The 17,256-nt window shown below is 39.7% G+C and overlaps 1 protein-coding gene across 1 annotated transcript in view; it reads right to left on the reverse strand.

Moving 5' to 3' along the window:
• The window catches only part of GRIN2B (glutamate ionotropic receptor NMDA type subunit 2B), a 278,452-nt gene that overhangs the window by 172,829 nt on the left and 88,367 nt on the right, over positions 1-17,256 (reverse strand). The window contains 1 exon segment of the mRNA NM_001008719.1: positions 665-1,263. Within this exon segment, the coding sequence (NP_001008719.1) occupies positions 665-1,263 (599 nt within the window).

The following is a 17,256-nucleotide window of genomic DNA, read 5'->3' on the forward strand; positions in this document are numbered from 1 at the left end:
AAGTCGGACTAAGATCAACTACAGAAGGCTCCTCTTTGGCAGCCATCTCACATTTCTAAGGCAGAGAGGGAAGCAAAGGAGACAAAAACCAAGGACAGAACCCTCCTCATGTGCCTCCAGACCCACATAACCTATTCTCCATTCCCTCCCAGTACAGCAGCATTCCTAAGTAAAGGGACTGGTAGGTCCTCCCTCATGTCTATGCCCACTGTGTCTTTTAGAGCAGTCAAGTATGTAGGGCTCACAGAGGCCTGCCTACAACTCCAGACTGAACCTCTTACATGAAGACTGATTATGGGCAGTTTACACCTACAAACATTATTCTCTTGAATCATAAAATGGAAACAATTTTTAACATCTGTCTCATAGAGTACAGCTTTGAGGGTTAAACGAGGTCAAACCTGCAAAACACTTAAGTAACACCTAGTGCATAGTAAGTGATCAGTAAGTGGGAACTGTTTTGTATCTCTTAGAATAGGAACCCAGCACAGCAAGCTTTGGATCTGAAACACTCCCACCATCACAAACGACTGCCATCCCAGTGGCCAGCCTTCAACCTCTGACATCTTGAACTATTCTTCCCAGCCTTTCCAAACCTCCAACCCCAATGCTGAAAGCCCTCCTCTGACCTCTGCCATCAGTGTGCCCTCTGTCCCACACTCACCTATTTAGCATGTTGGACTGGTAGATTCTCTTCTCATGGGTGTTGTAACAACTGCTCTTGGGCTCAGGGATGAAGCTGTGTTCAGACAGCATGTCGGAAGCAGCAGTGGTGATTATGGCAATTCCATCCCTCACTCTGGCAGGGAGGCCATAGTCCCATTCATCATAGGACACAGAAATGAGGCCAGTGGGGAACTCCGAGGGCACTGTGTCTGTATCCCCTGCCACCAGACTAGGTACAATCCATGTGTAGCCGTAGCCAGTCAGCCCTACTGAGTTAGCTACTTCAAAGATATACGTGGCTTCTTCCTTAGTACAATAGAGAAGAATGATGGGGCTCTGCAGTTTCTTGAGCTGGTTCTGGATCTTAGAATCTCCATCATCCAGGGACATGTCCAGCAGGAGGACTTCCTCTAACTCCCAGCCCACGAAGCTGTTCTCAATGGTGCTGCGAATCTTGTTTACAAAGTCCTGGTAGCCAGGGAAGTAGGTGGTGACAATAGAAAAGATGTACCAGTCATACTCTTCCATGATATTGAGCATTACAGAAGCTTGCTGTTCAATTGATGGGCCAAACTGGAAGAACATGGAGGATTCATCCTAGAATTGTAAAAAGGTAAAATAAAAAAAAAAAAGAAAAGAAAAAAGAAAAAAAAAAGATAGTAAGGGAGAGTCTGAATCAACTGGTTACAAAGGTTTGTGTTCATCATTTACTTTTTCACATGCCTTTTAAAATGGGATGTTTGAATTATAAATATTTGTAGTAACTTTATTCCTAAAACTACCTCTTAGATTTTAGGGAAAAATCAACATAGGTCTATATTCTCATTGTCTGAAATCCTTGGAGCATAGGGAAGCTTCCTACAATCAAATATGTTAATATTTCTATTGCAAAATACATAAAGAGTTGCATTAAGTGGAATAAAGACTCTAAATGGCCTCACATTAGTTCATGTGAGGTCTCACTGTCAAATGAGTTCTAGGAAAACACACACTTTTCATATTTTTCGAGCCTTCTGAACTTATCACAACTGTGGATGTCTAACACTTAGAATGAATAATGGAAATGCCATCAATTTACTCTTAAACTTATTGATGGAGGTGGTATACGCACACTGGCCTAGCAGGTGGGTGGTACTCAGGTATGGATATCAGGGAGAAGCACATGGTAGTAAGATTTGGTCAGTATATTTTCTATAAAGATGTAACTGCTAAAATAATAGCACGTTGAGTTTTCCATCTTCCCCTGTGATAATGAGACATGCAAGTTAGAGTAAGGTGCAAACAATGTACCTAAGCTACAAGTTAGGAGGACTTTTATTCAAGCTTATGTATAATTAAGGCTTATTTTAGATCAGCACATAGAAGATTGTTCTTTCTCTTACCTGTCTAATGCCACAGGTCTCAATTTGACCTGTCTCTTATACACATAACCTTCTGTCAATTCTGAGAATCTTATGTTTTCTCCCTCCTTTTGAGGGAGGAGACATTTTAAATTTCTCCCATTTTAAGCCATATTTCACCTGCTGTTTTGAGATGTCAAGCCCTGCATTTTATCTCTGCCTTACAGCTAGAAGAATCTGAAACCACAAAATGAAGACCCTCTCGGCCTTGTCCTTCTTTCTCAATCCATTTTCCCCTGACTTCCTCCTGGGTAATGGCATCTCTTTTCTTGGTCAGTGCCCCCTATCTTTTATCTGATGGTTCATCTCCATTTTATAACAATCCAGCTAACAAAATTGTGTCTCTCTAAAAGGGGCAGCTCTTTTTTATCCCCAAACTAGAGCTTCAAAGTACAGTCACAAGAGACTAGGCTTCTAAACAAAATTATACAGTGATTTCTTCGTTCAGGAACATATTCTTGTATAGCTAAGAAATTGCTGAGTATTTTTTGGGCACCCACTATTGAAAAAAACACAGGTTGGGAAATATCCAGCTGGTATCCAAAGACCCTGATTCGGCAATGAAAGCTGCCAGCCCCTTTGGCTCTGCCAGAGCTATGATTGCTTCATGTGGCTTGAACTTTTCACATTTCCCACAGGCAATCCAGAATGAAACAGCAGATGCTTAGTCATTTGAGGGCAATTCTTTCTGCTAGGGGTAAAATGGTGCTTATCATAGCTCCTTCCTCTGGCTTAAACATACAGTCAAAGAGGAGCCTCAAAGGACCAGGGAATTCAGAGAAGCAGGAGTGGGTAGGGCAGGAAGAATGGATGGGAAGGAGTAGGAATTAATTCAGAATAGAATAAGAACTTCATGTGTGTTTATTCTAAATTGCTGCCAGCCTCTGCCCCTAGTTTCCTACTACAATACAAGTACTATTCTTCAGGTAATGCCAACTTTGTCCTTAGGTTATGGGATTCCAGGACAACAAAGTTGAATTATTCCAAGGCTTGTCAGGGGTCTACAGAGAACTACAACAGGAAAGGAACGTCAGCCACCCAGAAAGGCTTTCAGGAAAAAGTGATTTGTTTTCTTGTTACTTCCTGACAGTGTTTCATCTGAGACTTCCCCAAATTCCCTTTTTCCACTCTAGTTTTCACAAAATCTAGTGGATGTAACAAAATGACAAAAGCTTCCAAATACAACTTAATAGGTACAGCTAAGGATGAAAGGAATCCCAATTGTAAACAAAATAATTCAACCCATTCTATGCGAAGGGAACATATCTTACACCAGGAGGTTCTTGAATACCCTAACTCTCCATCCATTGCGAGACCACAGCTGGTTGAAATACACAGGGAAAGATAGCCCTGAGAGATAATCCATGAGGGTCCATAGTAAATGAGCCCATGCTAATGAAAATAACTTTAAAAGAAAACCAATCTAATATATACCAACCCTACCCTCTTTTCTCTTAGTCTTCTCCTAAAACCCTCTCACAATTAAAAACGAGATCTAAAGAAACTACCAGCTACTATGTGGAGAAATCCAATAATAAAAGGTAAAAGTAAGAAGAGAGGAAAACTAACATGGCTCTATCTCACCTCCATCATACCCTCCTCTTACCTAATTCTATCATCCTCTACAATCATCCTTTCTGACTCCTCTCTCCCAACAATGCCCATTTCAACTTTTAATCTTGCCAATCTTTCATTAAATAAAAGATGCCTTACATGACCATTTTATCTGTGGCATCAAAAAGAGGTTAATGAAGCCAAACAGAAATCAAGAGACAAGAGTTATAGCTTGGACAAATGTTTTCTGGTATAATGAGCGGCCCAGTGTTATTAATTTAGTTGACACATCAATCTGGTATACAGCAGTCGGGAATGGGACAGCTCTGTTTCAACAAAGCTTTGGGCTAACTATAAGTTGCAAGCAGTGACAGGCTTTGCAAATTATGGCCGAAGCCACAAATCAAAGAGCAATCTTCATGTGTGCATGGAGTGGAAAGGACTGGTGGCCACGCATCCATCTTTGCAGGCACCCAGCATGCATTGTGATCACCACAAGAAGTGTCATCTTTGAGGATGAAGGACGGGGATATATTTCAGTTTGCAGCCCACTATGCATCCCCACTTACATTTTTGTCTCCTAATGAAGATTTCCAGTCACATTTATTGCATGAATGTACTTCTTCACCTTGTCTTTTGGGCGTCTTTAAAGCATTAGTGTATAAAGGGCCATCATGACTGAGATAATTAACACAGGAAAGGTACAACTGTACATTAGACCCAATCAGCCTAGAACCATTAAGTTGAACCTTCATCACTTTAATGTTCATGGTATTTATTTGCTAATAAAAAAACAAAAACAAGTATTTTTGCATTCATTTACCAGTCTCCAAAATATTGCTGAAAGAATTAGCAGTTCGTGAGATTCCTCTTTTGCATCACCCAGATCTCCTACAGATCCACTTCAGAAATAAAGGATTACCTACCACAGATGCTAATAATGCCCCAACAATACATTTTAGCTGTCAGACCACTCTGGGAATTGTACGAGCTGAAGAGAACCACCTTGCCCAAAGTCATGCCCCCTTTCCAGGGTAAACTACCCCAAATGATTAGTTGTCATAGGGTATAAAGAACATGTCCTCTTGCCCTAACTCTAGACACCTTTGAAGGATCAGTTGATTTTCAGAACTTCCTACAGGGTTGGTTGGAGCTTCTATTAAAACTGCATCACACCTTTACTTCTCCCTCTGCCCATTCCTTTTTTTTTTAATTATTATTTTTTACATATTTTTTAATTGGAGTTCAATTTGCCAAAATATAGCATAACACCCAGTGCTCATCCCATTAAGTGCCCCCCTCAGTGCCCATCACCCAGTCAACCCCACCCCCCGCCCACCTCCCCTTCCACCACACCTTGTTCGTTTCCCAGAGTTAGGAGTCCTCATGCTCTGTCTCCCTCTCTGATATTTCCCACTCATTTTTTCTCCTTTCCCCTTTATTCCCTTTCACTATTTTTTATATTCCCTAAATGAATGAGACCATATAATGTTTGTCCTTCTCCAACTGACTTATTTCACTCAGCATAATACCTTCCAGTTCCGTCCACATCGAAGCAAATGGTGGGTATTTGTCATTTCTAATGGCTGAGGAATATTCCATTGTATACACAGACCACATCTTCTTTATCCATTCATCTTTCGATGGACACCAAGGCTCCTTCCACAGTTTGGCTATTGTGGACATTGCTGCTATAAATATCAGGGTGCAGGTGTCCCGGCGTTTCACTGCATCTGTATCTTTGGGGTAAATCCCCAACAGTGCAATTGCTGGGTCGTAGGGCAGATCTATTTTTAACTCTTTGAGGAACCTCCACACAGTTTTCCAGAGTGGCTGCACCAGTTCACATTCCCACCAACAGTGCAAGAGGGTTCCCTTTCTCCACATCCTCTCCAACATTAGTTGTTCCCTCTGCCCATTCCTGCCCGATCTTCTCAAGGGCACTCCCTAATAAACCTCCTGCATGCTAATCTTGGTTTCAGGGTCTGCTTCCCAGGGAACCCAACCCAAGACTATTTAGTTCCCTTTCTCAAAATGGAAAAGAGATGGCTTTAAAAGAAAACATGATGTCTATTTTCAAACACAGAAATGATCTATATGTTAGAAGGACAAGTCTTTGCCCATTAGCTCCAGAGGAGAAAACTGGGACTTATGAGTAGAAATATTAAATGTCATTATTTGGTTCAATAGAAGAACAGGTAAGCAACTTAAAGCAATTTAGAATGGAATGAACTCATGAGATAGTGAGCTCTCTATTGCTATAAGCATTCAAACAGGAGCTGGATTATTATTTGATAAAGGGATTCTCCCCAGCACTCTGCCTGGAAAATGTCACATTCTCCTTCAAGGTCTAGTTCAAGTGTCATCTTTTCATGCATATCATCTTTCTCAACTTCCCCAGGCAAGTTAGTTCTCTTTGCCCTGTATTTTCATAATATTTTGTACATGCCTCTATCTTAATATTTATCACAGAGGAAGCATATATGCCTCCCTCCTCCCACTAAAATGTATGTTTCTTAAGAGCAGGAACTATGCCTTATTCATCTCTGGATCCTTTGATGGCATATGAAAAAAAGTAGTTTTGTATTAATATTAAAAAAGAAGGTTCTGGAGGATCCCTGGGTGGCTCAGCGGTTTAGCACCTGCCTTTGGCCCAGGAAGCGCTCCTGGAGTCCCGGGATGGAGTCTCACGTTGGGATCCCGGCATGGAGCCAGCTTCTCCCTGTGTCTCTGCCTCTCTCTCTCTCTCTATCATGAATAAATAAATAAAAAGAAAAAATTTCAGAAAAAAAGAAGTTTCCTTTATTGGGTGGGAAATTAATTGAAATAACTGATGGCCTCATCTGGTTCCAAATTTCTATGCTGATGGCACATACTGACCTTATAGAAATTAAATCAGCTATGCCTAAATAGTTATTTATATATATATATATATATGTGTGTGTGTGTGTGTATGATATATATGTATATATTATAAGTATATAATATATTATATTATATATATTATATGTATATAATATGTATATATTATAAGCTGCACTTTTATAAGATGTGACGGGATCCCTCTTAGAGCCAGGGAGAGATGTAGAAAATACTAGTGGCCATTTCCTTACTCTTCTACCACAAATTCCTTGAAAATATAACTTATACTCACCTCCCCTCCAATTCTTCTTCTCCCATTTTCTATTACACTAACTCCAACCAGACTTTTAATGTCACTAATACTCCTCTTGTGAAAGGCAGAGGTGACCTTGATATTGCCAACTCCAATGTCCATCTGTAATCATTGTTAGAGTCATTAACGTACCCTCCAGACTGAGAAGACACTTTAATAACCAAAAAGCAAAGCAAAACAATTCCATACCATTTACACAGTTTTGTTCAGAGTAATTTACTGAGAGGAATGGGTAGACGGCTGACCCACAGCACTACACAGCTATTTTCCATCCCTATCTATGCCTTAATCCCCAGATTTTGTGGGTAGAGGAGCATGGTGGTGAGGTCACAGGGTAGTTATCTAAACTGGTCCTATGTGTGCACTAGAGGATCTCTATTAGTCATTGAAAGTGGTGCTACCTGTGTGCCAGGGATAGGGGGCACAAGACATAAGGCCAAAGATGAAGTCAGTGTTGTCAGCCTTCCTGCAATCATCCTTACCTGTGAGCTGCATTTAACATGGGTAATCACTGGCTCCTAGCTAGGCTTTCTTTCCTTGGGCTTCACATTCTCTTGACCTTCCTCCAACCTTACTGGCTCCTCTTTCTTCTGACCTTTCAAAGCTGAGGGCCCCAGAGTTAATCCTTAATCATGTTGTTTCTATCAACATTTACCTCCCCCAGAGATCTCATACAATCTCCTGATTTCAATCCTATCTATATGGCAATCACTCTCACTCTTCTTTCTCCAAAACTTCAAACTTATGTGTCAAAGTACTGTTCTACATGTCCATTTGGATATCTTAGAAATATAGCCAACATTTCCAAAACCGAACTCAGCCTTTCCCATTTCAGGTAAAGGCAATTTAATCCATCCACTTCCAACCCCTCTCCTTCTCTGGAATCCTACATCCAATCAACCAACCTTGATTGCTGACCTTCAAAATGTATCTAGAACACAACCTATTTTCACCAGCTCTGTCTGAGCCACCATCATCCTTCACCCAGTCACTGTAAGAGCCTCCTAACTGGTCTCCCCTCCTGCCTCTGCCCCCAGCCCTCTACAGTCTTCGCTCAAAAAAAGGAGCAGGATGATCCTTTTAAACTTATATCATAAGATGTTATTCTCTGCCCCAAACCCTCAGTGGCTTCCCAAACTACCAAAAAGAAAAAGCCAACAGTCTTGATTTGGCCCCTTAATGCCCCATGGATCCCATACTCTCCCACCCTTCCTCTCACTATGCCCAGGTACTCTGACATCTCTTGAATTTATATACTCTCCTGATCCAGACCTGTATTCTAGCTATTTTCTCTGCATAAAATACTCTTCTTCCAGCTATCCAGGTATCCAAACACACCTGTTTCAATTCTGCTAAAACCTCAACTTCTCAACAAAGCTCAATCCTGGCCCTGCAATAGGATATTAATGCCGGCCTGAACCTCTCATCCTGCTTCCATTTTTTTCTTATTGCCTTAGCATTTATCACCATCTGATAGACTACACGAGTACTTATCTAATATATTTGTTATGGACTTACTCCCTCTTCTCAACTAGAGTAAACACCAGGAGAGCAGGGATCACAGTTAGTTCATTGCCACAATTGAGTACCTGAAATGGGGCCTCAGTAGATGTTTGTTGAATTTTAAAATGCAATAACTGTGTTGCAACCAGTTAATCCTCAAATCTAGTTTATCTTTTTTGGCTTTCCAACTGAGATTATATTTTTCTAGTATCACAAAGTGTTTCACATTATTCAAATCTAAGTACTTCATAACATCATAGGTATTATGGTCTGCTAAAACATTAACATAGAATCAGAGTAAATAAATCTGATTTTCCTTCTAGTCCCTCCTGGTAGTATATGAGTGACGAAAATCCTGTTCTTCTTCTAAATGCAGTTCTTAGGAGGATCTGTGTTTGATAAAAGGCTAGAACTGCTAGACCTTGAAAACTTTCTCCACTACCAATGGATTTAGGAAATAAGTATGGAAATGATGGGGTAAGAGGCCAGAACTAAGAGAAGTTCTGGCCATTTTTTTCTTTCCTTCTTCCACACTAAGAAGCAGAGTAGAAGCAGAATATGGAGGACAAAATCTCTTCTCTCCGGAAATAAGTTTCAGGTATCTTCTCCCCACCTAACTCCAAAGATCCCCTCCTTTGGACTAGAAATTCTGATTCCACATTATCAGTTTTTCAGGTAACTAAGACTGCTGGTGATAGTTACTGAGGGTGGGTTTGAATAGTGTCAGAGTTTTGTGAGCATTGCCTTGCAAGATAGGGAAAATGCCTAATGTTCTCCAGCCTTGCCATTAGTCAGAAGTATCATGACTGAAAAACATGATGGAAGCTCACTAGTGGAGAATCATGATCTTCCCTGCCTGTTAAATGCCAAATACATTCTTTTTTAAACCTTTGCACACAAAGGAGAGCACTCTGGGTTTTCAAAAGCCTATGAACAAAAAAACTTAAGCAGATTGGCTGTGACTAACAAAACAATTCCTGCAGAAGCCAGCATTCTTTTTCTTATTTGCTTTTTCAGAAGATAATTTGGCTTTCTCCTTGAATTTTGCCCCATTTTCTTCCCTGACTGAGCCTCCTTCTTGGATGTGCTTCAATTGCTAAATGGAAGTCACAGTTGAGAAGCAAACTAAAGGTATCCACTGTGAGAATGCCTACAAGGTTCTTCCTATTCCAGGTCTCAGAGACAACATAATAGCAATAGCAATAGCAATAGCAAGAAAGCTTATAAGACAGACAGAGGGGGGAGATACAAGGGAGGGGAAAAAAAGGCAGAGTTCCTCTCACTAGCATACTCAAATAAATACGGAATTAAGGAAGGGACCAAAGGGCTTGGCGAGTACTAACAGAACTTCTAGAATGTGTTCGTGCTCCCCTGTAAGGTATCAGGACTGCCAAAATCTTAACAAGGCTATTTCATTTCATATTAAATTAAAATTCCTCTCTATGGCCTACTCCATTATGTACATCAAAACAACTCTCAGATGGATTGGCTTGTATTTTTATTAAGAGGTCCTTTTCTATAAAAGAGCAAGCTGACAAGTTCAGCAACAATCAAGTTTGGTGATTGAATAAAAGTACTTTTAAATAAATGCAAGGAAAGAAGGCGGGGGAAAGGAAAAGTTGGAAAAGAAAATGAAAGGGATAGAGAAAAATAGTGTAAATATTAAACTAGCAGTATTAGTTAGGCAGTAGGATTTTTAATATCAGACTAAATGTATTTAGGCAAATTTGTAAAATCAAGTGTGGGGGCACCTGGTTGGCTCATCAGTAGTACATGTGACTCTTGATCTCAGGGTTGTGAGTTCAAGCCCTAGACTGGGTGTGGAGCCTACTTAAAAAAATAAAGTTTGTTCAAGAATAATATCGATCTGAGGATTTAACAGGATAAAAAGAAAGGCAACACAAAACTAAACAATTTAACCAAGGTAAAACAAAAGGAAGTATTAGGTATGAAATCCTACATCCCAAAAACTGTCTATGCCTTCAAAGTCTTGCCACTTAACTTGAGCCAATGGGGTAGAGTTTACAGAAGAACTGTGATTATTAAAAAAGGACAGGGTTAAATACAAACTGGTAATGGTATTTGACATCCTAGCAGCATTTTTCAGAATAAAGATGTTGACATTTGTCTCAAATAAATTAACATTCCCATCTCTTCATACATATTCGATCAGAACATCACATTCACATACATGTGGGAGTACAGAAGTGGGAAGGTACTCACAGGAGGGGAAGCATAGAAAAGCCATTTTGAATTTGATCAAGTGATGAATGTTAGCACCTCATTTGTTGCTGAAAATAACAAAAGCACTGGTTCCAGATATAGTGACTATGTCCATACATATGGGTCTTTTCAAGGTATCTCTGGAAAAGAGGGAGCTCTCATGCTTCTGTCCCTGTTCCATATAGAAAGACAAAGCATCCCTGAATTTAGAATTTGGACCAGTGATGTTCATTTGCCACAGGTTAACAAGTCATTATCTCCAATGGTAGAAATAAGTTTTCTGAGAAAGTTTTTTGCACCAAACATCCAGTGAACGGTATTCCTACATCCCTGGATTGGAAAACTGATCACCACTTCCTCACATCAGCAAAGTACGGCTATTCACAATCAACACAGCTTTGAATTTATTCACATCTCCCAAACCAATTTGGTCCTCCATCTAAAAGAGGCAACGCATTTTGAAGGGCTCCAGAAATGAAAATAAAATTGCATACAGGCGTTTTAAAAATATATATACATATCTTCAACAGCTCATCAGCACCTGCCTATCTTGGCCTCTCTTGATTGTAGGACTTAGAACTTGAACAAGCAGGCATACCTTCCAATCTTTAAACTGGGACTGGCCAAGGACTCTCCTCACCTACAACATTTTCAGAGCTGACTGGGCTCCCCTAAGCCCAGGATTTGATGCACTGATGTGAGCCTGACTGAGTATGGATATGTCCATCCAGAAGAAGCCTTCCTTCCTAACAGCCTCACCATGGATCCAATCCAAAGGACTAAGTGTCTTCCTCGTGGTCCTGAGTTTTATTCCATCACTTTTGGATGAGGATTCCCTACTTAGAACTTCCAAATGTTCTACACAGTCCCTGACAAATTGCCAACACCCCTGATACTGGCCCCTGTTCCCTATTTCTGCAGATGCCAGCTGAAGTCTGACATCCTTCTCCCAACTTCAACTGTGAGATGATGAGCACATTAATAGTGCCAACAATTTGCTGCTTTGTACATTATTATATCAAATCCCTCCATACCCACACCAATCTGAATCACACCATGTTTCTTGGAGCTAGCTGGCCCCCACGCTATGGCAGGCAGTCCCCTGGCAAGGTTTAGTCCAGTCTTCCTGACCTTCCTTAGACCTGCTATACAGATCCCAGTATGCATGGCCTCAATAGAATGAAACTGGTGTCCAGTATTAGACTGGCTACCTTCAAGTTGACTTGAGATTTTCTTCATGTTACACTGAAAATTGCTCTCCTTTCCCAGAATTATTCAACTTTTACTTTTGCTATGCCTCATTTATGCCTGCTGGTTATTAGCACTAAAAATGAATCCTTAAGAGTTCAGAGTTCCTAATTGCTTACTCTTCATTTTCTTTTCCTCATGCTCTGGATGGCATAGGTACATAAAGTCTCATGGGGAGTACAACACAATCTATTAGGACTAGTACTCAGCTCCTCAACTGCTACAGGGAGAACCATACTAAAACTACTTTTCTAACCCCACAATTATGTCCATAATTCCTTGAAAAAAAACCTATGCTTTTTTTTTTTTTTTTTTTTTTTACCCATACAAAGAAGTAATACTTGGTTTAGAAGGTACAGAATACTGCAGATCCAGCTTCTAACCCATTCAAGAGTCACACTTTCTGGTCCAGCCTGTGCCCTCTGACTCAGTGATACCAACTGTGCAAACATTTTCAGAAACCATCTTGTAACTGCTATAGTTACCACTTCAGTCCTATCTGAGGATTCTTCCTTCTTTGCCTCCTTTCCCCACAGTCCTATAGCTCAACGGATAAATATCCCATTGGAATGTCCCAAGTGGCCTACACCCTTAGCCCAACAAGTGTTTTCATTCTCCTCCCTGGGGTCTTGGGAGGTGAAATGCTGTCGATATCTCAACTTGACTCAGGATGATTGGCCAAGCGAGGACGAGGAGCTGCCTTGACTCAAGAGGGGGTATCAAAGTTGGCGAGATCCTTCCTGCAAATAAGAACTTGGCAAGTAATCAAATGGCCTATCTATTCATTCTTATTTTGAAGTTTGTTGATTTGTTTTTAAACTACATTTAGTGGTCTCCAACATTTCTATAATGCAGAGCATTTCACCTGAATACTTTTCCTCTGATGGAAGCGTGCAAGGAGAATAAAAAGCTCTTTAAAAGAAAATGCCAACTGGCATTTCAAGCAGAAAGAAGCTCAGAATTCTCTGGAGAACAGTCATTGTTACAATCAGATGTAGCATTTATTAATCTCTAATCTGGATCCTTCACAGTGGAGCTTCTGCCTATGGATGAATCATCCCAGACAAGTATGAGTCTTACATACAGTCTCATTATCTTTAGAACTGGCAGTAAAACAATGCACCTGGAGCTATCAGGTTCACTTTAGCTGGCTACTGAATCCTGATCCATGCTAACAAAACAAAATGAGGGCATCCTTATAGCTCAGCAATGACATTTTGATGTTAATTCAGTATTGCCAAAAGGTACCAATATGTTAATCTTCTATAAGAACAGCTTAAACTCTGTTAAATAATGCCAGCCTAAGATCTCAAAGAACAGACATTAACCAGAGTGGCTTGAGAAAACACTAGTCCACCTTAAAAAAAGATCTGCAATTAAGCCAGTTTGGAGGAATGTGAGGTAGAACTAGATTATTTTCCAAGTCTTCACAGAAAATTCCACAATTTTTCTCAGTTACTTAGACCAGTGGTAATATTGACTTTCAGAAATTCTTCCCTATGTCTGTCTTGATTCCATCACACTGTAGATTAAGCTCTTTGGCTCTCATGCTTTCCTTGATGAAAGGCATGTAATAGGCCTTCAAATTTTTATGGAACCAAATCAAACTGATTTCAAGATAGATGATGGTTTGGTTCAAGAAGGATAAGGTTCCCATTACAATATTTATTGAGCTGTTTGTAGTGTACCAGATTCTATGTATGTATTATGTTAATTAATTCTCACATCCCTGTGAAATAAAGCCCTATTAGCCTCCATTTCACCAACAGAAAAAAGTAAGCTTTAGAGACATTAAGTAACTCACCCAAAAGTACTGTTGATTTGAGAATCTGGCTAGGTCTGACCTCAGAATGCACACATTCAACCACTGCACCATACATCTTCAAGCTTCCTTTAACCATTTCTGTAGCCCCATCTGAACCATCTACACCTCCTATTTTAATTGTGAACCATGGAATGATCACAGTCATCTAGTTAAATTTGCCTCGTGACTAGTAATTATTTTCATGAGTTCCTTAAGCTTCACTCCTATGCATCCATTACTAGCACATGGATACTGCTAACGAGCAATGGATTTGGTGCATGTTATTACCCTATAGTATTCTTCTACTAAACATCATACAACCTGATCTTAAGATCGTATTAATTGTTTGTTAATCAAGCATTTATTAAATACCTATCAAGTGCTATGGGAGGTAGAGATGAAGTGTAAGTTAGCATCCTCATCCTTAGGGTAAGCTAATTGGAAGACAAGATCAAAATATACAAAATAATTGATGACTTTCCTAAGTTAAGTGATAACATGATTTTTAGAATATGTCATAGGAATGATGAGAATAGAGAGCAGTATGGATGGACGGCTATATTTTCTAAGTTCCTTTGTATTTATCTCTCTCTCTTCTTTGTACTTATCTCTGTACAGTTCTCTCACTAGCTCTGTGCAGTCAGCAAATTAAATACCCAAGCATTTCAATCCAAATATGACTGTGGATAGAAATATAAGTAATGCTGGCCTTGAACTCAGCCTTAGATTTGTCTTCAGGTGGATGATGAGCATCTGATGTCCATTATCTCAAGCAGCAAGGTAGGGGTTGATGGACATACCATACACTATCATATCCACAGCACTCTACAGTCTAAATGAATTATATATAAATTTATCTGCTTGATATATCCAGCCTTTCATTTTCATCTCAGAAGATTGGATTAATATGACAGGACTTGTCCTTTATGAAGTCATGCTATCCAGTTAAAAAACTTTCTTCTCTCCAAATAATTGCAAATTGATTTTGTTAAGATTTCTTTTCAGTGTTCCTTCAGAAAAGCTAGGGGAATGATAATTCCTAGTCTTTCCCTTCTCTCAATGTACTTGTTTTCTTGACACTGATTTTTTTCCCCCTTTGGCTCTCTAACAATTTTCAATAATTGCACACATTGGTCAAGAGGTCAATCATTTTAGTGTTCCTTACATAGAGATGCCCTAGGATTGCAAATTTAAATCCAAATAACTCACAGAAATAGCCTGATGACCAAATTTTCTCAGTTCAATTTGTTAGTCCCTGTGCCCCATTCACTTAAAAATATAGAGGTGACTACCTAAATGCTATCAGTTCTCACAATTGCCTCCAAATCTGTTGTAAAACATGATCTCTTTTTTTTTCTTACTTTCTTTCTGATAAAACAAGTGTATATTCTAAGATCTTTTATTTTTGGCCTCCTGAAATTAAATGGATATATAGTAGCAATGACATCCCTGAATAATCACATTGCCATTTTTCCAAAAAAGAGGACAAAATCTGAACCAGAGGTGCTCCCAGGTGTAAATGGGATGGGGCACATTGTCCTCAGAAGCTGAGTAAGTGTGTAAGCTCAGTAAGGAACTTTGGTGATAAAGGGTAAATCTTTGGTGATGAAGGGCAAATCCATGTCTCCCTTAATTCTCTCAACTTCTTAATCCTGTGAGTAACTTCCATGTTCCCCTCTCCTTTCCTTCGAATAAAGGCAAAGATCTTCTGCTTTGATCACCATAAAATATTTCAGATACCTAATTGGCTTTATTTATTAAATATATTCTAGAAGAGGGTTTTCATGTTGCTCAGTGAGTAACTTCTAGAGGCACAATCAGTTAAGCCTCCTTCTTTGATATGTCAAGTAGTGTATCAATCATGCCTAATTTTTCTTTTAGATTAACCTCCCTTGCCCACAGGCTCAGCTTCTCTTTGCAGAGCAGAAGTACTATTAACCAGAAGTGGATGCCTGGCCAAAGCAGCCTGTCCTTACGCTGACCAGCCTGTCCTTAAGTAGTCTGGGCCTTACCTGAAAAAAAGATCCCAGCTCATCAGACTCTCTGTCTCTCTCAGGAATCTGAATCAAAAACCGGAAAAGAATGGGGGAGGTTTTTTTGGGTTTTTTTGTTTGTTTTAATCTATAACATGGACGAGGAAGGTCCATGACAAACCAAGTTCCTGAGCAATGTGAAACAATGAGAAAATGGAAGCTATGGGATGGCAGAGGAAATCCAAAGTAGAAGTCTTCAGTTCCATGTGATAATCAAAAAGACTTTAAAATACAGACCACGATGTCCTTGAGAAAGACCTAGTAGGTATCCAGTCCTAGAATGGTCTTAGTTCCTCACAGCTTTCCAGCTCTTTCCATCAAAGCTCACAATAAATTACTAGGTATTTTGTTTTTGGTTTTGTTGGGTTTGGTCGTGTGGTTTTTCTTTTTTCTGAAATAACTTAGTTGGTCTTTGCTCCTACCAATCAAAAGGCCTAACTAAAAATTAAAAAGCTACAATGAGTTACTACTTTCTTGTTTTTATCTTTCTTGCTTGGAATTTATTCTGTAGTTTCCCACTTTCATGAGGAAAATATCTTCCTAGATGACCTTCAATTGGTGAGCATCAGTCCCTAGCCTGAGACTGCTGGAGCAGAAAGGGTGGCTGGACAGTGTCCCCTCTAGTAATCCAAGGTCATTCACATAAGACCCTGCCACCAAGGCCCTTTTTTATTGGTGTCTGTTCAGTACACAACACATGGCTAACAAAGAACTAGGCACAGCAAGTAGGTACAGCTCACTTGGAAATAAAGCAAAATAATTACTTAACGGTTTAGAGTATCCTTGGAGATAAATACTGTTTGCTTTAGCAAGCTATGTAATATGCTAACAAAACTGTATCCCTTTCACAGACATTGAAAGGGTTAAGAAGTTGCTTGCAAATGTGACTCCGAAATAAAGAAATAAAGCTGGCAGATGATGTCAGGTACCACAGATTATATGCAGATTATACACGTACATTGAAAACAAGAAGCAGAGCCACATAACACACATGATGAGAAAGCTGCCTCCCTGTACTCCTAGACCACCAAGACCCATACACGGAGCTTGATTAGGCTTTGGGGAAGGCTGTTCCTGCAACATCAAGCCAACTCATAACAGTTCAGAAAAGGAGCTTTTTACCTGAACTTCTATTTTGTTTAAATTTCTGCTAAGCTGCATGTGACTCCTGCCTTCTAAAATATTAGGCTATATCATTCTCCACAGTTGCAAGAAATGAAATCTCTCCCATTTTGCCCTTCTTTCTCTGGCAGCATTTTCAACACACCCTAAACAAAACCAGATTCATCCCAATCTTCAATTTTTTCCTCATTGTACCTAAAGCTGTTCTGCATGCTGTTCAAATCAATTCATCTCCCGCTTTCTTTTGAGTTTAGGATGGAAGTCCTGGCTCTAACCATCAAACTTAGAGTTCTGTCTTCTGAATTCCCAGGTATCTCATACTGACCTGTCTGTCCTGTCCATGACCACTTCAAAAGATCTGAATGTTCATTGATTTGACCAAATTTGGGTCATTCTGAGGGCATCAGGAAATAATAAGGTAAAATATTAAGTTTATTCTCTGTACAATGGTGGTTGAATTGTCAAAAAGGCTTGTTTCTGAAATATTTAATAGATTTCACTGAACTTTGTTGTGGAGAAGGAGGTTAC

This window comes from Canis lupus, chromosome 27 (genome assembly GCF_011100685.1).
Source record: "Canis lupus familiaris isolate Mischka breed German Shepherd chromosome 27, alternate assembly UU_Cfam_GSD_1.0, whole genome shotgun sequence".
In the NCBI taxonomy this organism is placed as follows: Eukaryota; Metazoa; Chordata; class Mammalia; order Carnivora; family Canidae; genus Canis; species Canis lupus.